A 23,756-nucleotide genomic window follows, 5' to 3' on the forward strand; every position below is an offset into this window, starting at 1 on the left:
CAGCCCCTTTCAAAGTTCTTTGAGTGTCTCCCTAGCAGTGTTTCCACATGGTCATATGTTTTTATAAAGTTTGTAGAAACAAGATACTTTTAATCACAATTGAGGAAGACCATTCTTTCTAATATAAGGTACCCTCTGTCAAGCGGTATTCAAGTGACTGTGGGTATTTTGTATTCATAATACTGTATACTTTTTATCTACTGCCCCCATATGCTATAACCTCTAGGGCCCACCAAACCAGGATCCACCCCATGAGACTATTTAGCATAGTTGTGTTTTATTTTAGCCACATTCAGCTGCTAGGAAAAGTTCCATGAAGAAAGCTGCTGGTTTAGTTCAGGGATAGGGCTTTTCAAGTCATAAAAACACAGACTTGAATGTCATTTAAATATGTGCTTATTATGATCCAACATAATTAGGTTCTGTAAGAAGGGAAAGAAGAACAAGAAGGTGGATATATAAATCACCATGCTGTTTCCTCTTAAAAACGATGATAGATTGGTCATCATAGTGTCAAATATTTGCTGGAGTGAGGGTGCTAGTAGAGTAAGCTGGAAAAAGAGATGTTGGTTATCTGAGTGGATACTAAAATGGAAACCAGGAAGTAACTCAATTTTTGGAAATGACAAAAATAGAGTAAAACTGTAAGAGAAGGTGGCTGGTGTGGGATGGGAGAAAAAATTGTTGAAAATGAGAGAGCTAATGGATTGAAAGTCTAAGTTCCTGCATGGACTGTATCATCCAAATTCACATTTCAATGCCTCTGCAGAGGTAGAAAGTAGGAATAGAAAGTATAATTTATTTTTAGTACTTTAACTCTCTGAAAAAAAGTCTAAAATAGGCTAACGTGGGTGAATAGTTAATTTTAAATGATGTGTATATCACTTTAATGCAGTATTTATATACTTTTCTCTTTTGATATCTGAAAAAAATAAAAACCCCAAATAAAATTATTTAAAATATTGATTCAAAAGTTTATTGTGCAATGCTGGAAAAAGAAGTATTTGACACTTCTGTGAAGCAACTCAAATTAATGGGCTGGTAAGACATAGCTAAATGGGTATGAAAACCACAGTACCCTGTGGATTCATTCTAGGTATTCTAGGCTATTTAACAACTTCAGTAACATTCTAATTGCTATCTTTACAAATAAATCACCATCCTGTTTCCTCAGGAAAAAAAAAAAAAAAAAAAACTTCATAAAACGTGCCAATATGTCTGTATTGTTCAACAGCTTTTTTGCTCATTTCCCTCAATTACCAATCCCATCTTTGGCCCACCGCAGTTACAATGGCATTGTCTTGCTTGACATACAATTCAACACTAGAAACAGATATTTAGAATATTTTACAGAGCTTGAATGCAAGAAAATGACTATATAAAAATTCATACCACACAGTTAACTTCAAGCAAACTAAATCTAAATTAATCAATTTCAAATCATTTTAAACAAGCTCATTTTCCTTGACTTAGGTTTTTGAAGCCTGCCTATCATATGAATAAACAAGTAAGTGAAATTGTTTGCTCAAGTCAAATGTCCCAAATGTAAAGGGTCTATTTCTAATGGATGCTCATTGGTTTGAAAGACAAAATTATCAAATTATAAACTGCTTCTGCAAGGTAAACAAACATATCATCTTTGTTGTCACCAAAAGGTCTAGTAAATACTTGTACATCTATGATAACTGAACAAAGTCTGTTAACAAATATGGCATCAGTGTTTTAATGTTGTCATTCTTAAGATAAAATATATCTGAACAATATATTATATATTACAGTAATTACGTAATTTATTTACATAGGGTAACAGTCTGAGAATGGCATCAAATGGTAACGTAGTTTTCTAATGGAATCTTAGTGTATATAACAGTTTCAATTTGGGGATGTTTCATGGGGACATTCACTAGACTTGTGAAATCAGTGATTTGCTTTTTAACCATTAAATTATATTTGGACGTCAGTCAAAAGAGAAACTGGGTCTAAGGGGAAGGTGATTCTGATAAATGGTAGATTTTAAAAAGATAACAAATAAAAGAGAGAACAAGAATGGAGTGTTCTGAGATAAACAATAGATATAGTCACATGTAGAGATGGAGAACTAAGTTAAACCATAAGCTTTTGATTTGTTTTTTGAAGTAATTTTTGTGTAAAAATCTTCTGTAACGTGTCAGATATAGGAATCAAGACTTACCTAACAGAAGAGAAGAGGCAGTGTTGATAAATGGAAAGAACATAAATTTTGGAGTTAAGTAGATCTGTATTCAAACTCTGATTGCTCCTTATGTAACTGGGGAAGGATGGTTTCATACTAAATTTCCTTATCTGTATGATTAATTTAATAAAACCTATCATAAAAGTTGTAATCAAGATTAAATAAATTGAGGGTAATACATACATACTGCTTACCAACATTGAATAATACAAGTGATTTAATAAACAGTTTTTTTGTTAATTAAAATAGTATATAAAAGCTGCCTCACTCTTTATCCTGGTCTCTACTTTAGTGAGATGACACACATGAGAGAGAAAAACAAATATAAGTAAAATAACCATTAGTCTTGCTTTGAAACATAAGGAGACACAAGTGGATATGACATCAGAGTATATAGCACAGAGAACAGGAATACAGAGCTACTGAAGCCAAGGAAGAACTAAGAAAAAACTTTTATATTTAGCTATCATTCATTATGTCATTTATTCAACACCTATTGACACACACACACACACAGAGAGAGAGAGAGAGAGAGAGAGAGAGAGAGAGAGAGAGAGAGATACACAAGGACTGCAAATAAGCAGCTCAACCCAAAGATGAAGCAACAAATAAGCAAACCTGCAGTAACTGTATATAGTGTGGAAAGTACAAGGAACCAGGGAAAGTTAGTTAAATAGATATTTATTGAGCATTGATTATATGTCAACAACTGTGCTAGGTGACTGAGCTATAAAGATAAATAGAAACAAGTTTATACACTCATAAAGGAAAAAAGAAACAAAAAACAGATTCCAGTGCAATAAGTACAATAATGGAAGAAGCACTCAGCACTGTTTTGGTTTGTAGACACGGGAAGATAAGTTATGGAGAGGGAAAGCTTCTGGGAATAGTTAATGTCTGAGCTATTGTATGAAGGGTCAATTAATCAGATTTAAAAACATGCTGAAGAAGAAGAGGAAGAGAAGGAAGAGGAAGAGGAGGTGGAAGGAGGAGGGAAAAAAAGGAAATTCCAATCAGAAGAATGCTGGAGACCAAACTGAAGCTGAAAGATGCATAAGCCTTTTAATAGGCTAGAACATAAGGATTGCTAGGCTTTGGAGGTTGTTTGTTTGTCATTGTTAAAACCCATGTTGACATTTGATCCTCGATGTGACAGTGTTACAGGGTGGGGCCTAGCAGGAAGAGTTTCAGTCATGGTGGTAGATCCCTCATGAATGGCTTGGTGCTATTCTGGCTACATAGTAAGCTCTTGCTTTGGTGAAATTGGATTAGCTTTTATGGAAGTTAATTAGTTCCCATGAGAGTGGGTTGCTATAAAACCAGGATGCCTCTCAAGTTTTGTCTCTTTGTACCTGCTCACTTCCCCTTTGACCTTCTCCAGCATGTTTGGATGCATGAAAGCCCTACCCAGGATAGGGTCATACTCTTGAACTTCCAAGCCTGTAGAACCATGAAGTGAATAAACCTCTTTTCTTTACAAATTACCCAGCTCAGGTATTCTGTTATAGTAACACAAAACAGACTAAGATCATAGAAGGAAGAATAAGAGATGAGTCTGAAGTTAGGCAGGTGACAGTTTACAGTGTCTAATCTGTCAGTCTGGAAGACAGAACTTTATCCAACAGCTGGTAGAGAGCCTATGATATGTTTTTAAGCTGCTGAAAAAAAATAGTGTTCCCATTATGAGACAATAAGGGCCTGGTTTATTTTGTTGGTAATTGAAATAGAAAGAAAAGTACCCATTGGAGACACATTTAAAGAAGTTGGTCAGATGCTGGCTGGCAGTGAGCCAGGAGAGAGGGATATAGAATGACGCCCAAAACAGGTAACTTGGTGGATCAGTGCACGACGTGAGTTAGGGGTAGAGTAGATACTCAAAATTATACTTTTGGTAGAGCTAGAAAATGTGGAGTGAGATTAAAGTGTCAAAATGTATAGTACATGTTAAAATAAGGGGAAACAGGTGAAATTCCTGGGACAGGAGATGGAGCAAGGGTATAAAAGGGCTGAAATTAGTACCCTAAACTAATCAGGGACAGCAGAGATATGTCAGCTTCTCTAGGATTCCTAAAAAGAACAGCTTCACAGAGCTAAAGGAAGAACCAAAAGAATGGCATCCTGAATCTCAAAAAGGGGTAGCGTCAAAAAGGGCATAGACACAAATGCTTGGGTCGCATGCAGGAAGAAAAAAAGAAAGAAAAAAAACCCAGCCCACCACAGGACTGAAAAATGACCTCCTGGATTCTGGAAGAAAGGTCTTTTTTTGCCCTTAAGTAAGACAGATTTTGGTAGCATGGGATTTAAGAGGCCAGACTGCTGTGTGTCAAAAAATGATTAATAGTGAAGGAAATATTACTAATAATCTAGCAAATGTTGCTAACTATAGGAAATTTTTAATAAGAGTAAAAGGGAACTACTGAGTGATTTGCTAAAAGTACAAATAGGATGAAAGCAAACCTTTTATTTTATACTGGAGGAGGATTAATGATGTCTACAGGCTAAAAATGAAAAAAGATAGTGAATAAAAATGTTAAAAATGGAAGTGTTACGAATAAAACTATGCCCTGAACAAGGCAGAAGAGGTCGAGACCAATAGCACAGATGGATGCTTTGGCCTTGAACAAAAAGTATCATTGACTCCTTAAATTTAAAGAGGAAGGAAAGCCATTGCGGATGCTGTCCCTGTAGAATATATTTGTTTGACAAAAAGCATGTCATGCCTTTAATTTCTCCTTCCAACTTGAGTAAACTATGGTTTAAATAGATTAAAGTTTTATTTATGAGTTCATGTTGTGTGGGATTTATGGTGCTGTTTGAAGCTGAAAATCTATGTTCTAAAAATTATAGATCATCTGCCATTATCTTTTTGAGTACTGCTTTCCCCATTCTTTCCTTTATTTCTCATTCTATTTTCCACAACTTTAATATTTCTTCCAGATTTTCTCCCTTTTTCTCTCTGTGCTGCATTCTGGGTTCTATTTTTAGGCACACAGATGATTTTTCCCCCAGCTCTTTCTACTATTTAATTAATAGAATCTTCAGTAGAAATGAATCCCGTTTTAATTTTTACACGTTTTGGTGGATTCTTTTTCACTGCCTGCACTTTTTGGATAGTGTTCTATTGGTCTGTTTTGTTTCCATTAGCCATTTAAAACTTAGATAGAATGAATCTCATAATTGTTCTGAGTTCTATTTAATTATTTATTTGATAAAAATGATAAGAATCTTATCATTTCTGATAACTCCAATTCACATTGTAGCTTTCCATATGTGCTTTATAATTATATGAGTTCATTTTTAAAAGCCTTACTTTTTCTGTGAGAATCTTATATGGCCTCAGTCTAGGGTTTATTCCTCCATTGACTATTTGAGCAGAACAGGGTAACTTTTCTATGATAATTTATTGGTTAGGGCATTCTACGAACACATAGATGGTATAAATTAAATCACCAAAGTACTGTGAAAAGAGGGCAGAATGGGAATCTTCTTGCTTTCTTTTCTTTCGCCCAGGTCCCAGACGTAGACAGACACTTTCTTGCCTCTGCCTTCCCTCCCGGGTAGATTTTTTCTATTAATTTAAGTGTCCTTACTTTATCCAGCTCCTTCACTTGAACAGATCCATGGCCCATGATCTATTATTTGAAGCCACTAAAATTTAATTCCCTTGTTTACCAAGTACCCAAGGCTATTCTTCCACCTATATTTTCAGGGCAGCGACATATCAGCTGGGAATTCACCCTGCAGTTGTTCAATTACTTTCAATGCATTGACCCCTGAGGATTTCCTTTACTTGCCCATAAGCTCAGCTCTTCATTTGAAAGATAGGAGCCCTGTGGATGCCCCATTTACAAGAGTTCTGTAGCAAAAAACTTTTCATATTCTCCATTGTCCATATTGCACAAAATGTAAATTCTCATTACTTCTCTGCCTACACTCTCTTTTTAGACATCTCAAACTGTCCCATTGTTTAATTTTATGACTCCAAATTTGTCTTTGGTATCCTCCTCATCACTGGGCTGTAAACCAATGTATCTAATTGTTACTTCTCATTTCCATTTCAAGAGCTCATAAGAATCTGAAATTTAATATGGCCTAAGGAGACATATCTTCTCTCCTCAAATCCTCTTCATGCCTTCTATAAGCTCTTGTTATTTCAGCAAATAGCCTGACCATTTCTTCCCTTACATCTTATATCCCACCTACCAGAAGGTCGTGTTGGCATCCTCTCCAAAATATATCTGAATGTCTTACCATTTATACTGCAAAAATCTTTATCTATATGTCATAATTACGTATTTTTTTGAATTACAAAAAAAAACCTTCTTCTTAAATGCACCAAAGTCCATCCTTCACTAAGCAGCCCAAGTGATCTCCCTAAAATGTAGGATTATAAAAATGCTTTAATCATATGCCTCTATCACAGCACACTTACGAGCTTTTAGTATATGAGTCCCACCTGCCTCACCAACATTTGTCTCTATGAATTACCCCTCTCATACCATTTTCTAGCAACACCAGCCTCCATTCTCTTTTCAGGGCACACATAATTTCTATCTATCTCAAGGCTTCCTCTTATGCTTGGAATTCGCTTCCTTAGACCTGCTTAACACTGACATGTCTTCATTCAGGTCTCAATACCAACATTACTTTCTCAGAGAGGTGACACTGAATGTCTATGCTAAAGCAAAGTCCTCAACGCTCACCTTGCCTGTCACTCTTTACCACATTATTTAATTTTATTGTCCTCACAAGAGTATCAATGACTACATTTTAAATTACATATTTATTAATTAACATGTTTATTATTATTATCCTATACAACAATGTAAATTTAAACATTGTCATGAGCATCTCAAACAGTGTCAGACACAAAACAGGTGCTCAGGACACACAAACACTCTCACACAGTTGCTTTTTAATTCTCTGTTTTCTTTAAATATAGCACATTTAGTCATAAGTATAAAGTTATGTCAGTTTATTAATCATAGTTATAAAGTTATTAAATTGCCATTTGAAAATATTTTAAATGAAGTAAAAATAAGGATATATGAAGCTATTTCTCAGATGGAGCTCTAAAAGATTAAAATTGTTAATCTCTATATTAAGTATTTCCTACAATGGAACAAGTTACACGTAGTATACTACAAATGATTATTTTCTACTGAATATATTATAGAGCACATAATGTACCTCAACAATGTTTCAGATGCTAGGTTAGTCCTTGAGGTTCCAAAAATGGGGGAAATGAGGGCATAGGGCCTATGTGCAAGCAGTTACAAGACAGTGGTCTGTAGCCATAAATAAAGGCTGTGCATTTTATCTAATTTTATATGTAAAAACATCACAAGGCCATATTACTTTGAAGAGAAAAAATTATTAAGAAATGTAATATCTTCATAGAAAGCGAGGTACTTAAATGAAACCACAGAACTAAGTTTTTTTGCTTATATGCTATTTAATCCCAGGTAATCATAGTCAGTATCAGCCAAAATGAGCTCCCTCTTTTGCATTTCTTTTTTTTTTTTTTTCCCCCTTTATTTATTTTATTGCATTTTAGGTTTTGGGGTACATGTGAAGAACATGCAAAATTGTTGCATAGGAACACACATGGCAGTGTGATTTGCTGCCTTCCTCCCCATCACCTACATCTGGCATTTCTCCCCTTGCTATCTCTCCCCAGCTTCCCACCCCCCACCCTCCCTCCCCTATTTCCCCCCAACTGACCCCAGTGTGTAGTGCTCCCCTCCCTGTGTCCACGTGTTCTCATTGTTCAACACCCGCCTATGAGTGAGAACATGCGGTGTTTGATCTTCTGCTCTCCTGTCAGTTTGCTGGGAATGATGGTTTCCAGGTTCATCCATGTCCCTACAAAGGACCCTAACTCATCGTTTTTGATGGCTGCATAATATTCCATGGTGTATATGTGCCACATTTTCCCTATCCAGTCTATCATCGATGGGCATTTGGGTTGGTTCCAGGTCTTTGCTATTGTAAACAGTGCTGCAATGAACATTCGTGTGCACGTGTCCTTATAGTAATTTCTTACTGTACTTATTAGGCTACTGTATTAGTAGTACGTTTTCACACTGCTATAAAGAACTACCTGAGACTGGGCAATTTATGAAGAAGTGAGACTCACAGTTCTTCAGGCTTAACAGGAAGCGTGACTGGGAGGCCTCTGGAAACTTATATTCATGGCAGAAGGCAAAGGGGAGTCAAGCACGTCTTAGCACGGCTGAACAGGAGAGAGAGAGAGTGAAGGGGGAAATGCCACATACTTTCAAAGAATCAGATCTCCTGAGAATTCATTCACTATCATGAGAACAACAAGGGGGAAGTCTGCCCCATGATTCAATCACCTCCCACCAGCCCCTCTCCCAACACATGGAGATACAAGATGAGATCTGAGCGGGGACATAGAGCCAACCATATCAAACTGAAAAAGCATAACTTCTATAATAATTATGTATTTTCTTGGGGGCTCATTGAAGGCAGAAAGTTTTCCACATATATATTACAACTTTAGAACTTACCATAATGTCTGTGTACCATACGAATTCAGTAAATGATTAATAAGTTGTTGAACACATTTTAGATGAACTAAATTAACAATTTATGTAGTTTAATGTTTGTTTTAAAAGTAACATTTTATTGAAGTAGAATGTTTGTACAGAAGACTGCAAATCAAAGAGTATAGCTCAATCCATTTTTAATGTGAATATACCAGTACCACCCTCATTCAGAATATATTTATATATAATAATTATATATATATATGTGTATATATATATACTTATATGTGTGTATATATATGTATATATATGTGTGTGTGTGTGTAGAGATATATATATATATATATATACACGTATATATATGTATATATATAAAACACATGGCCAGTAGAATCTCAGGTGTGTGCTCTCTCAGTCACTGACACCCAACAGGAACTGCAATCCTGACTCCTATGACCATTTTGCCTGTTTCTGAACAAGGCCACACAGTATAACAGCCATTTTGTCTTCTTTTACTCAATATTATGTTTCTAAGATTCATTCATGTTGTTGTGTATAGCTGAAATCTGTTCATTCTCATTGCTGCAGAGTATTACTTTTTATGAATATGTTATATCTTATCTAGTCATTCTTCTCTTTCATGATTATTGTACGTTTGCTTATCCTCTTTTGTGAAGTGACTGTTCAATTCTGCAGATTCTTTTATTATTTGCTTTTTCTTTAATTTTTAATTTTTGTTATTTTATATTTATCATTATATTTTATATATATATATATAATTTTATTATTTACTAATTTTTCTCCACCAATTTTTTGTTTTATCAATTTTTCTTCTCAGATATAGCTATTACAAGTATATTTTATTAGTCTGTGGTTTACCTTATCTCTAGCTTAATGGAATGTTTATTATTCAGTTTTTTTCTCTATGCTGGTATTTATTTTCCTGTTTAAGAAAACTTTACCTGACTCATATTAATCGATATTTTTCTATGTTTTCTTAGAATTTTGTATTGTTTTAACTTTCACATTTACAACTATGTTCCAAAAATAGACTGTTGTTTGTAAGATAGGTAGGGTTAAGACATTTTTTTTTTCATAAGGCCATTTATTCTTTGCTATTTGCTGCACTACAGTGGCACACTTGCCATAAACACAGTGCATAGGTCTGATTCTGGACTTTCTACTCATTTCCACTGGTCTATCTTTCTACTCTAGTACCAGTAACTAGTCATTTTACATATTGAGCTCTATTGTGAATTTCGAAAAACGGCATTATAATTTCTGAAGCCTAGTTCTTCAACATTGTTAAATATTTTTCCTTCTTTAATTTTCCATATACATTTTAATATCAAGTGTTTAAGTTTACATGTATACACACATGCATATAAACACAAAATTTGCTAAGAATTTTCTTGAGATTGCATGAACATCTTGATAACAGGGAGTGTTGCAATTCATGGCCAAGGTATTCCCCTCTCTGTTGACTGACATCTTCTTTAATTTGCTTCAAAAATGTTATGTAGTCTTTCGGGTAATATTATCAGACACCACTTTGCTAGATTCATTTCATGGATTTGATTTTTCAAAATTATATTGTAAGAGATATCTTTTAAATTTTATTCCTAATTGATTGCTGTTGGTATCCATTGATATTTCCGTTTCCTAGCTATCTCTACCTTGAACAGTACTACAGAGTTTAACAGTTATATAATCTTTTTCACATTTATATATACCACAGAGCTGTTTGTCCCCATAAGTAGTCACTTTAAAATTACCTTGGTTATTTTATTATAAAATAAAATTATATTAGAAGTTTAGTTAAAATTGCAATAAGACTTTTAATTTATTTGGTTAGAATTTGACATTTGCTCCTAATTGGGTCATATTCAAATTTTTGACATACCCCTCTATTTATTTATTTTTAAAGTACATGTTAATCACATTTGGTACTCTCTCCACAGAAACTTCCTACTTTCTATGTATGTCTTCTTAATTGCATTTTGGGTTTAATTTTCTAATGAATAAGGTTTTCCCTTATATTTTCTGAGTAGATAGTCATGATTTCATGAAAAACCAAACTATGGGTTAGTAGATAGGGCCATTAACTATATTTCTTGATTCTGCCCTATCAGATATTGGGAAATTTTTATGTTATACTGATATATAGCCAAGTGTTATAATTTTTCCATACAAGCTACATTTATAAAAATTCAAAATTTTAAGAAACATATGAAGGAAAAAACATGAAAACACTTGCCTGACAATTTAAAGTACTTCATATTTTATATCTAACATCTGTCCTAGATCATCTTACTACAATTTCAGACTCACAAATCAAAGTGATTTCCAGATACTTACACTTGTATTGCACCATACAATATTCCAATCAAACATAGCAGCATTAACCCTCCAACCTTCCTTCTGTTCATCCACACATTTTTCATTTAATGTCTGGTAAGATTATCAAACTAGTTTTTCAAACCTTAACTCATCCAAATATTGCTAAAATGACATCTTTAAAAGGAAAGTCTGATCATATGGCTTCTTTAGTGGACAGCTACGGTCTTTAGCTGAATCCAAGCACCTTAAAATGATTCATTATCTGGCATGGTAGTTCCTTAGCCTCAGTGTTTTCTCCTGATGGCCTGCCACATAAAAACACATACTGCATGCACACACAGACACGCACACACACACACACCCAGACAGACACAAACAGGTCAGATCATGTACTTGCTCTAAGCTCTAGCCACATCAAAGGTGACACTCTGTGAACCCACCACCATCTTATCTTTGCCCCAAAATATTAATAACAGCAATTTTAACATTAGATCTACTATTTGTGATTGTTATTATCGGACTGATATATTGAGCGTATTTGAAATTTACTAAGTGTTGGTTAAATTTAAGTCAGATTAAACTGCAAAAAATGAGAGGAGGTTAATATTCTGAACCTGAATACAGAAAGTCATATTTTGAATTCTAGCTGTGGGACTTTAGGAAAGCTCTTTTTGCTCATTAGAACTCTTAGTTCCTCATTTCTTCCTTGGAAACATAGAAGAACTATTTAGGAAAAGTAGAATTCAAGAGAGGATGTACAAATATTCGACCTCCCTACTAATCAAATAAATGGAGTTCAAAACAACATTATCATATTCCACTATGACAAATGAAAACTATCTTCATTCACAGGTGTGTGAGAGGACAGGCTCATGTACTGCACAGCCTTCTGAATGGGATTGTCTTTCTGGAAAGTAGATGTAGAGATGAAGTGGGAGTTTTAAAAGTATTATACTGAATCAAATTCTATAAAACTATTTTAAATTTTAAAATCCAATATACTGATAAAGATTTCTAAACAAAATAATCTACTGCCATAATATTCACAACAAATAGTAAAAATGAGAGCAATCTAAATAACAGCAATTATTACATAAATCATAGTTTTGAATATTGTTTTGAACTCCATGTTCCAATACATAAATGTTGTATTTAACAGTTGTTTTATATGGTGAAAAAAATCTATTATATCATGTCAGGAATAACATCAAAACTCACAATTATTCAGTAAGAAGGAAAAAAATTAGCAATGTATTAATAGCTATATTTCTATGAATTGAAACAATGTTAGGGTCTCAATCTCTTTTTTTACTTTCTATATTTTCCAAATTTCTTACAACAAACATGTTACAGTCAGCGTGCTAAATAGAGAAGACATTACTGCTCTTAAGGCACTGGAACTTTTAATTAAATGGAGCTTTGTTAAATATGTCTTAGGAAACAAAATCATAGTCTAGAGCATATCCAAGGACACAAATTGAAAAACAGAACCTTCTCATAAGTGTAAGGTTGCAATGATTAACCCAACTTTATCCTAGGACTCAAAGATTTTCTGCAAATAGTGTTCGGAAGCAAATGGACTACACATGGTTTTAAAAAAATAACCAAGAATACAAAGGAAAAAGGTACTGAAGCATGAGCTGGATGAATAAGAAGCAGAAATAAATTACAAAGACTCAGATATTTAAATTATTAGGTGTAGATTATAATTATTCACACTATTTAAGAGATAAAAGATAAGTTTTAAGTATCTGTGTTAAACAAAAAATTATAAAATGACCTAGCAAATTTGGAAGAAAAACAAACAAAATTTTAGGACATGAAAAATTACACTTGTATACATTTGTAATGCAATATATACTTGCCACATATACATAGATGTGCCAGTTTAAATGTGCAAATAATCAAAATAGATAAAATTATTCACATACATACATACATGTGATACATACATATATATATATATATATATATATAGTTACAAGTTAGAAACAAGAATATAATAACTATTTTGACATATGAATTGCCAATTATCTCTTTGTTCTGTGTTTTATCTTCTCTTCTTTAGGAACATGACTTAGATATATGGTAGACCTGACTCTTGCCTGCAAATCCCTTAATCCCTCTTTCACTTTATTTTACTGATCATTTATTAATTCTCTGTTCAGTACCATGTAATCCACTGTTAGAAATTATCCATTTAATTTTTAACTTCTGGTAAAAATTGGAAGATAATTAAATAATTAAGTAATGTTTCAAGATGTTTTCTGGGTAAGATATGCACCATGGAAATCCTCCCCCATAAATAGAGCTGTATTCCCACAGCTTGTGATAGACTTGCTAGTGTACCCTATTATTCACTATATCTATTCTTGAGAGAATCAGACTTGTCATCCCACTGACATCAGACTTGGTCATGTGACTTGCTTTGTTCAAAGGAATGTGAGTGGTATTAACATGTATCACCTTCCTGTGGAAGCTATCAGAGCCATTGACTGATCTCACTAATGTATTTCTCCCTCTATTACCAGCTAAATTACAATGTCAGTGAGAAATCAACCTTTTTATTTTGAGGCACTAAGATTTGGGGGTTACTGCAGAATAATCTAAGTGCTAACTCTTACACACACTTCCTTTCCTCCAGGTGGGTGTCCTTATTAGCTCACCCACTCTTCAGATGTTTGTTTGCTTTTGCTCCTCGGTTCTTTTTCTTTATAAAATAAAATGATAAAATGTAGTAATATTAGCAACTACAGTTTTGAGTTATTCTTTAAAGAGCCAACATCCCGTACGTTTAACATACAAGTAAGTATTACAAATTGTTCCATTCCATCATTTCCAAAGGTAAAATAATCCTAAGAAATTTTATCAAACTTCCAGTACAATCATCAAGTATCATTGCCACCTTTTTCCTGATAGCATAGTATGTGTCAGACCCTTTGCTATATGATGAGGTTTCAACAGTAAAGAAAAAGTAGTCATGGTCTGACCTCATGGATCTTTCCATTTTTGAGAAAGATAGAAATAAATCAAATATTCATATATAAAATTATGAATATGAGAAGAAGTGTGAGAAAGAGAGCCATGTGTACCACATATACATATAACAGAGGAACTGAATTTCATAGAAAAGTCAATGAAAGCTTCCCAGAGCTGACTCCTCAGCTGTAACCTTAAGGATAAGTGGCAACTAGGTAGAAGGAAGTGGTAAAAAAACATTCTGGGAAAATAAAGTAGCGTAAAAATACCATGTATGGGCTAGAAAAAGAGTGACAAGTGTAAGAAATGGAAGTAATACTACTGTATTTGAACCAAGTAATAAGGGTGAACTGGGAAGAATATGAGACTGTAGAAGCAGATGTGCCTATTCAAGGGACTTTGCAGGATGATCTTTTGTCCCTTCACCCTTGTTAAAATTAATGCAGACATAGAGGGGAATTGATCCTACTCATGTTAAGATAAATAAGAACACTCCTATCAAAATGTAGATAATGGATTAGAAAGTGATTGCATGTAGATCAGTTCTGCTAGTCATTGTGAATTCATTCCAGACATGTCGATAGCTTGTATTAGATTGTTGGTGGAGTAATGAAGAGAATAGATTGAAAATACATTTAGTATGTGGAATAGTTTTTGTTCATACATTAAATATGAGGGTTGCAATAGAAAGAGGAGTCAAGAAAACTCATAGATTTCCAAACCAAAAATACTAGTATAGTAGTTGCTGGAAAAATTCAGAGTGGACTGAAGGAGATCATGAGCTTGATAAGGCATATGTAAAATCCTCCATATCTGCAGTTTTGATTCCTGCAGTTTTAGTTACCTGTATTCAACTGTGGTCTGAAAAGGTTAAATGGCAAATTGCAGATATAAACAATTCATAAGTTTTAAATTGTGTGCTGTTCTAAGTAGCATGATGAAATCTCATGCTCTCCTGTCCCAGATGTGAATAATCCCTTTGTCTAGCATGTCAATGCTGTGTATGCTACCTGTCAGTCACTTAGTAGCCAGCTCAGTTATCAGACTGAAACACTGTAGTACTTATAGGGCTATAAGTGGTACTATCTGTTGTTTCAGGAATTCACTATGGGTCTTGGAACATATCTCCCATGGTTAAGGTGGGGGCTACTTTATTTCAAGTCTAAAGTATTTTTGAGTATAAGAGAATATATCGAAAAAAAGGGGTGAGATTAGGGTGTGTAAAGCTTCTTATAACTTTTTAAAATTATTTTGACTTTCCAAAGGGAATCCAGTGTGATTAAAGGCAACATTTTGAATAGAACTGAAATTTTAAGTTAATAAGAATCAAAACACCACCGTATCACTCAAGGGACACAAACTGGAGAGATTTATTAAATTTAATATATTGGATTATATTATATAAGAAAAAATGTATTTTTAAATTTACCTTTCATTGATTTTTTCTGTCATTGTGTTAATATCAATCTCAAGTTTTTTATTTTCTTCCATCAGTTGTGTACATTTGAAAGAAATATCTGAATAATCTTTTGCAACATCAGAAAGCTCAATATCCCATGCTTTTTTCTTTAAGAAAAGAAAAGAATCATTCATACATGTATAATTATCAAAATGAAAACGGCATAATAATGAAATCGTTTTTAGATACATGAGTCAATATTTGGAAATAGAGAATAACGTTCTAAGTAGGAAATAGGAAAAAGTCAACTTACTGCAGCATAAAAAACACTAACTGCTTCCAGATACTGATTTTCCTGACTTTTTTTCTTCCAAGTGAGTTGATCATGAACTCTTCTCAAGTCTTCCAGCTAAGAAAAGAGAAATACAGAATGTAAGTGAATTATGTAGCGTCTCATCCTTCTATCAGGTAAAAAATAGATTAATTGTGATGAAGTAGAATGTGTTTCAGTTACACAAAAATTGAAAACTATTAGAAAATTATGAATAATTCATCATATCAACATGTTAAAGGAGAAAATAACATAAATATACCAACACTTCGCAAAACAGTCATTAAATAAATTCATTCACTATCTAGCTTTCATAATTTAAAAAAACTAGCATGAGAAAAATTATTCAAATATAATATAAACAATAGCAAATACCAAAACAAATTATAAAATGCTGAATGTATCCTCATTAGACTCAAGAATAAGACCATATTGTTTTTTACCACCATTATTAATCATGCTTTGGGAAAGACTAGGTAAACACAATTAAATGATAAAATCAAATATTGCTATTATAATATTGAAAATGAATAGTGAATATATCCTCAACTTCAGATAACATGATTAAATACCTAGAAAAAATAGAATAATTCTGTTTAAAACAATCATAAATAATTTTGGTAAAATGGCTAGATATAGGGATTAGGAAATGAATAGCTTTTATCTATAAAAGTAATCATATGTTTTTAAAATATGGAATAAATGCTTTAAAAGTTTTCTTAAAAATATAAATTATTTGGGAACAAATTTGACAAAAAGAAGAGGACCTATATAAAGTAAACAAAAACTATTATTAAAAACCCTAAATCAAGTTTCACATGAAAAGCATGATTTGTTACAAAAAAGTTTAATGAATATAATATGTGTTCTCCCAACATTAGTGTTAAAATATAGCAAAATGGAGTATTCTTTTTTTAACTGCATTAAATGAAGTTCATGAGGAAGAAAGGTATCTGAGACTAGCTAAAAGGTACTGAAAAACAAAATATTGGAAACTTGCTACCAGATACTAAAACATCGTATAATACCACTATATTAAAGCAACATTTGTTTTCCTAATAATAATAAAGACCAGAGGGAAAAATTAGAGGCCAGAAATAAATTTGAATGAATATTTTTTAAAAAATTATATCTGAATTAGTGAGAAAGAAGTTATTTAATTAATGGAATTGGAATAATGTGAAATCTCTGTTTAAAAAAATTCAAAGTAGTCTCTATATTGCACATCTAACTCATATAATAACAAAAGTAAAGTTTGAGATGAATAAAAGTCTAAATGCAAACACAGAACAGTTCAAATTAGAGTAATCAATAAGATTTCATTTGTATAATCTTGGGCTAAATGAGAGTGTCACCTTGCCAAGTAAACCAAGAGATCAGTTGATGGGTTTTGGCAGCACATTTTATAACAGTATGTGGCAAAAAACACCATAAACAAAATTTAAATGAAAAAGACCATGAAAAAAAACGTAAAATAAACAGTCAACATTCCCAGATTATGTCTTTGCAGAGACATCAATGAAAACAGTGAAGCAGGAGTCTCTGAAAACTCCCTCCTGTATAAATGCAATTAAAACAAACTGGCCAAAAAATGTCAAATCAGCCTGTCAGCACTTGAAATTAGCTAAAGGCTTGCAACAATCTAGGGAGCACTGATTTAGTAAAATAGCCTAGTCTTAGTAAGCAGAGTGCGCTTTGTGGTGTTTCACCTTCTAGTCCTTCTCTTCAGCTCCACAGAAGCCTCAAATAATAATTTATGGAGAAAAGCAGCCATCTGGCAGCCACCAGAGAGAGCAGAATCAGGCTAGAACACTTTCAAAGCCTCGTTCTCAAAATATTATCTTTATTTGACCTGTCTGGTGGTTTTTATGGAAACTTCCACTCGCAAGGATGTCTGCATTTGATTTGATACAGAGTTCACCAGCACAAACACTCTTATCCAGAAAAGTTTTTCCCCAGAGCATGGCTGTCCAAAAAAATTACAGGTGATTGATTAACTTTGTGACCACCTGAGACAGTGGCTAAAAATTGGAACAGCAGACTAATTAATAAACTAAAAAGGGCAAGTTGATGAAATTATATCCATAGTAGTTTTGCAAAGCTCCAGCATATTCCTGGGAACGGAGAAGACTGCAAATATCCAGGGATGTGTGAAAGCCCAGGGCATTCACATGTTCTAGAAATACCTGAGAAGCCATTTAACCTCTCCTCACCTGCTGATCTTGAGACTCTTTGAAAAGCAAGAAACAGCAACAACAACAAAACAATACTAAGGCAGAGTTGTCAAGTGCCTGGTTGTTTATTGAAGGTGAATCTAAACAAGCACACAGAACATTTCTGCAAAGACAGAAAGAAATTGTTTTCAGATTTTAAGAATTATTATCCAATGATTAACAGAACCTAAGCTGAAAAGAGACTTCAGGGGCTGCACGTGACAAAGAAATGAGACTTCACTGAATTACGTTAGAAAGTTCATTAAACAAAAAACAACAAAATCAAAATTACTACCTCAGCAAACAACAACAGGAACAAATCCTGAGGAGAAGTGAAAATATAATGTCCAGTATAAATGCATTATATTTAAAATGTCCAGTTTTCAACAACTAAAAATGAGACGTTCAAAGAATTAAGTAAGTATAGACTATATAGAATAAAAAAGTAATCAATAGAAATAGTGTCAGAGGGAAACTAGACATTTTATTTATTAACCAATTCAGCTATTTTAAATATGTTCAAGGATCTAAAGAACTAAAGCAAAGCATTAAAATAATGTTTTTGCAAATAGAAACTGATATAAATTATTTTAAAAACTCAACTAGAAATTCTACAGTTGAAAAGTTCGATAACTGAACTAAAATATTTTGCTTTCTGGGCTCAACAGCAGATGTGAGTAGGCAGAAGAAAGAATCAGCAAACCTGAAGATGAGTCAACTGAGATTATCTAGACTGAAGAATAGAAAGAAAACATAATGTGAAGTGAACAGAGCTTCATAGTTGTGTGACATACCACGAAATATACCAATATACATAAAAAAGTTAAAGTAGTCAAAGAAGAAAAGAGAGCCAGGAGGCAGAAAGTTTATTCAAAATGACTGAAAACTTCCAAAATTTGGTTTAAAAACATTAATTTACACATTGAGGAAGCTCAAGAAATTTCAGTTGTAAAAACCCAAAGATATATACTTGAGATACATCACAATCAAACTGTCAAAGGTCAAAGACAGAGAATCCTGGAAGCAGCAAGAGAGAAGTGACACTTCACATGCAAAGGATCTTCAATATGATTAACAGATAATTTCTCGGTCAAAACAATGGGAACCAGAAGGTATATACAAGCATATACAGGATATAGAAAGAAAAGAAAAGTACCAAGAATCCTATATCAAGCAAAACAATAACTTAAACAACAGAGATATTAGGACATTCTCAGATAATCAAATATTGAGACAAACCTGTTCTAGAAGAAATACTAAAGGAAATCCTTCAGATTGAGATGAAAGAATGATAGACAGTAATTTGAATCCACATGGAGAAATAAAGACAACCAGTAATCATAACTATATAGGTAAATATTTAAAATGTATAAATGTATTATTTTGTAACCCTTTTTTCTTACCTAATTTAAAAGACAATTGCATAACGCCGTAATTATAAATCTCTGTTGATAGTCACACAATGTATAAAGATATAATTTATACAATATCAAGATAAACAAATGAAAAAGGAAAGAAAGCTATAGAGGAGAAAAAAAAATGTATACTATTGAAATTGTTAGTATTAATCCAAAATAGTGTTTTGTAAATCAAATTGTGAATTCCACTCTCAGAGCAATTGCTAGGAAAATAATTCAAAATATATAGTTGAATCAAATACAAAGTAATTAAAGCGATATATAAAGAAGGCAATAATGAAAGAATAGAGAAAATATAAAGACATAAGACACAGAGAAAATAAATAGCAGAATGGCAAATACAAATCCTACCTTATCAGTAATTACATTAAATGTAAGTAAATTAAACCCTTTAATTAAAGTATAGAGATTGACAATGAATTTGGAAGAAATGGTCTTAGTATATATTGTTCATAAAAGACACATCTGAGATCAAAGACACAAATATGTTGAAAGTAAAATACTGGAAAAAGAAATTCCATGCAAACAGTAACCATGTTAAAGAAATGTCATGCAAACAATAACCATGTTAGAGCTGAAGAGGCCAGATAAATATCAGCCTAAATAGACTTTAGAATAAAAATTGCTAGAACAAACAAAAGACATTTTATAATAATAGAAGTGTCGATCAAGACATAACAATCACAAATATCAGTTTACCCAACAACAAAGCTTCAAAATAAATGAAACAAAAACCAACAGAACTAAAGAGAGAAATAGAAAATTTAACAAAAAATAGACTTTGTATACACTTTCAATAATGAATAGGACCACTATACAGAAGATCAACAAGGAAATGAAGACTTCAACAACATTAAACCACAAACAGACCTAATAGACATCTACAGAGAACTTCATCCAATAGCAGAATACATATTCTTGTCAAATGTACATGGAACATTCTCTAGGAGAGATCACATGTTATAGTATAAAACAACTCACATTAAATTTGAAAAGACTGAAGTCATGCAAAGTGCTTTCCAGCCACATTGGAATGAAATTATAAATCAATAGCAAATGGAAATTTGGAAATTCAAAACACATGGACATTAAACAATATGTTTCTTGATAACCAACAAGTATAAGAGTAAATCTCAATAATGATTAGAAAATATTTTGACATGAATGAGAATGAATGTACAACATATTGGAACTTATTGGGTGAACTTAGAGCACTGCTTTAAAGGAAATGGCTAGCTACATTAAAGTAGTTCATATGTCAGCAACCTAACTTTACACCTAAGAGAAACAGAAAAAGGAAAAAAGAAAAAACTAAACCTCAAGCAAATAAAAGAATAAAAATTAATTTAAAAAAACCTACAGTGGCAAAAATAAGAATTATAATACACACAAAAAATTGAGAGAATAAACAAAACCAAAAGTTTGTTCTTTGGAAAGGTCAAGAAAATTGATAAAATACTACATACACTGACCAAGAAAAAAGATAGAAGATTCAAATTACTAAAATCAGATATTAAAGAGGGAATATTGCTATGAACCTTCAAAAAGTGTTTACAGAATACTATAAAACATGTTATGCCAACAAATTAGATAAACAACATGAAATGAATAAAATCCTAAAAAGACACTACCTATGAAAGCTTATTCAAGAAGAAACAGAAAATCTGAATGTTTGTAACAAGCAAATAGACTGAATTAATAATCAAAAATTTTCTCATAAAGCCTGGTCCTCATAAGCCAAGACCAAATTGCTTTATTGGTGAATTTTACTAGATTTTAAAAGCTGAATCAACATAAGTCTTTCACAAAATTTTCCAAAAAAAAGAAAAGAAATATACACTTAACCCACTTATTCTATGAGGCAGTCTCACTGTGATAGCAAATCCTGACAAGACATCACAAGAAATAAAAAGTACAAACTGATATCTCTTGTGAATATAGACACAAAAGTCCTTAACAAAATAGTTGCTGGATCCAGCAACATAGAGAAAGGACTATACGCAATGATCAAGTGAGGGTTATCTAGAAATGCAAGGTTGGTTTAACATGTAAAATCAGTAAATGTAATAAACACCAAATTAATATAATAAAAGACCAAAGCAATTTCATTATTTCAATGAATGTAGAAAAATCATTTGACATAATTCTATACTCTTTTGTAATTAAAATAAATTCAGTTAACTAACAATAAAGGGAAATTTTCTTATCCTCATAGAGTATACCTGTGAAAACCAACATCATACTTGATGAAAAGTGGATAATACCACTAATGTCAGAAAAAATGGAATATTTGCTCCCCTATCTTTTTTAACATTATATTTGATGTTCTAACCAAAGTGATTAAGAAAAAGAAATAAATGTTTTCAGATTGAGAAGATAAAAGTAAACATCTGTATTTGCAGAAAAAAGGATTTGTGTATAGATAATCCTAAATAATTTATTTTTAAAAACCTATAGAGTCTAATGAACAATTTTGCAACCTGCAGGATACAAAGACAACACAAACATTGACAGTATTTCTATACACAAGAAATAAGGAAGATAAAAATTAAATTATAAAAATTTTATTTGTAATATCAAAATGCTTGTACAAGTGATAATTACAACATATAATTAAGAGGAATTAAACAGGCCTAAATCAAAAGATACCTGTAGCTATGGATTTAAACACTTAATATTATTAAGATGACAATGCTCTCCTCATTGATTAACAAAACTCGTTTTGTAGTATTGGCTTAAGGAAAGACATATAATCAATGGAATAAACCTGAGAAGGCAAAAATTAACCCATGCTACTTTAATTACCAATTAATTTTAACAACAGTGTCTAGGCAATTCAATGAGAAAAAAATAGTGTTTTCAAAAAATACTGCTGAGAATACTGAATATCCACATACCATAAACTGAATTTGGACTTCTACTTCATACCATACACAAAATTAACTAAACTTATATTGAAAAATATTAATGTAATAGTTCAAACTACATAAATCTTAGAAGAAAACATAGATATAAATTCTTGAGACTTTGGGTTAGGCAATGCTTTCTCAAATACGATACTTAAAGAATAGGCAGCTAAAGCTAAAATAGATAAATAAGACTCCATCAAAATTACAAACTTTAAGTTTTTAAACTTTTTAATATTTTCTTCTTCAAGTATACTTACAAGAAAGTGAAACAACATGACATAGAGTGGGCGAAAATATTTTCAAACAATCTATCTGATAAGTGTCTAATATCAAAAACTACAGAAAGAATATTTATAAATCAATAAAAAGTAAAAAAAAACAAAAAACAAAAAACAAAAAAAAAACCTGAATATAAAATGGACAAAAGATTTGGATAGACATTTCTTCAAAGCAGATATATAAATGACAGACACAGGAAAAGTCATTTTCCATTATCAGTGATTATGGAAATGCAAATCAAATACCACTATATACCCATTAAGGATGGCTTTATTAAAAAGGGGGGGAAAAAGAACCGATAATACTGATTGTTGCTGAGAATATATTAGAACTGAAACCCTTATAAATCACTTCTGGTAATGTAAAATATTGTAGTAACTTTGGAAAACAATTTGGCAGTTCCTCAAAATGTTAAACATAGAACTATCACATGACCTGGCAATTCCACTCCTAGATATATAACCAAGGGTAATGAAACATATTATGCAAAAACTTGTAGTAAATGTTAAGTGTGGCATTATTCTTAATAGTCAAAAAAAGTGGAAACAGCCAAAAGTCTATCTACTAAAGAATGGATCAACAATATGTAACATATTTAGAAAACAGAAACTATTCAGTCATTAAAAGGAATAAAGTACTGACAAACTCTACAACATAAATGACCCCTGAAAACATTATCTAGCCTCAGGTAGGTCTGATACATAAAATTATTGCATATTTTACAGACCAAACAATTGTCAATCTCTAGAGGTAGGTTTGCAAAGTATTTTTCAATGGAAAAAGTAAAAAAATAAACATGAAAATTCAGTGCCTAAGGGTCAAAATTAATGAGTTACATCACTATGCATTCAATAAGTGCTTATGGAAAGCTTACTAAATGGAGTTATGAAACAATCATGAACACACCTTAAGCATTGCATGTGTAATTCTTGCAATCTGCAACTTTTGGATAAGTACAATTACTTTAGCCCTGGCCTAAGTAATAAGATCCATGGAGTCACTAGTATGATGTCCTTATTCCTTTCCTAATATAAATGATAATATACAACTTCAAAAATATTAATATTTGGAATATCTAAAATCAGTATGTCATTAATGGAAATCTCTGCATTAAAAACTAAATTTAAATGTCTAATAAGAAAAAGTGTATTTACTCTGTTATCA

General features: G+C 32.3%; 1 protein-coding gene across 1 annotated transcript in view; it reads right to left on the reverse strand.

Annotated features, from left to right (window-relative positions):
* The window catches only part of CCDC178 (coiled-coil domain containing 178), a 477,354-nt gene that overhangs the window by 296,277 nt on the left and 157,321 nt on the right, over positions 1-23,756 (reverse strand). Inside the window, exons 12-13 of the mRNA XM_017507137.2 lie at positions 15,756-15,851; positions 15,473-15,609 (exon numbers count right to left, since the gene is read on the reverse strand). Coding sequence (XP_017362626.1) covers positions 15,473-15,609; positions 15,756-15,851 — 233 coding nt within the window. The remainder of the gene's footprint in view (positions 1-15,472; positions 15,610-15,755; positions 15,852-23,756) is intronic.

Source organism: Cebus imitator, unplaced genomic scaffold (genome assembly GCF_001604975.1).
Source record: "Cebus imitator isolate Cc_AM_T3 unplaced genomic scaffold, Cebus_imitator-1.0 Scaffold369, whole genome shotgun sequence".
Classification (NCBI taxonomy): Eukaryota; Metazoa; Chordata; class Mammalia; order Primates; family Cebidae; genus Cebus; species Cebus imitator.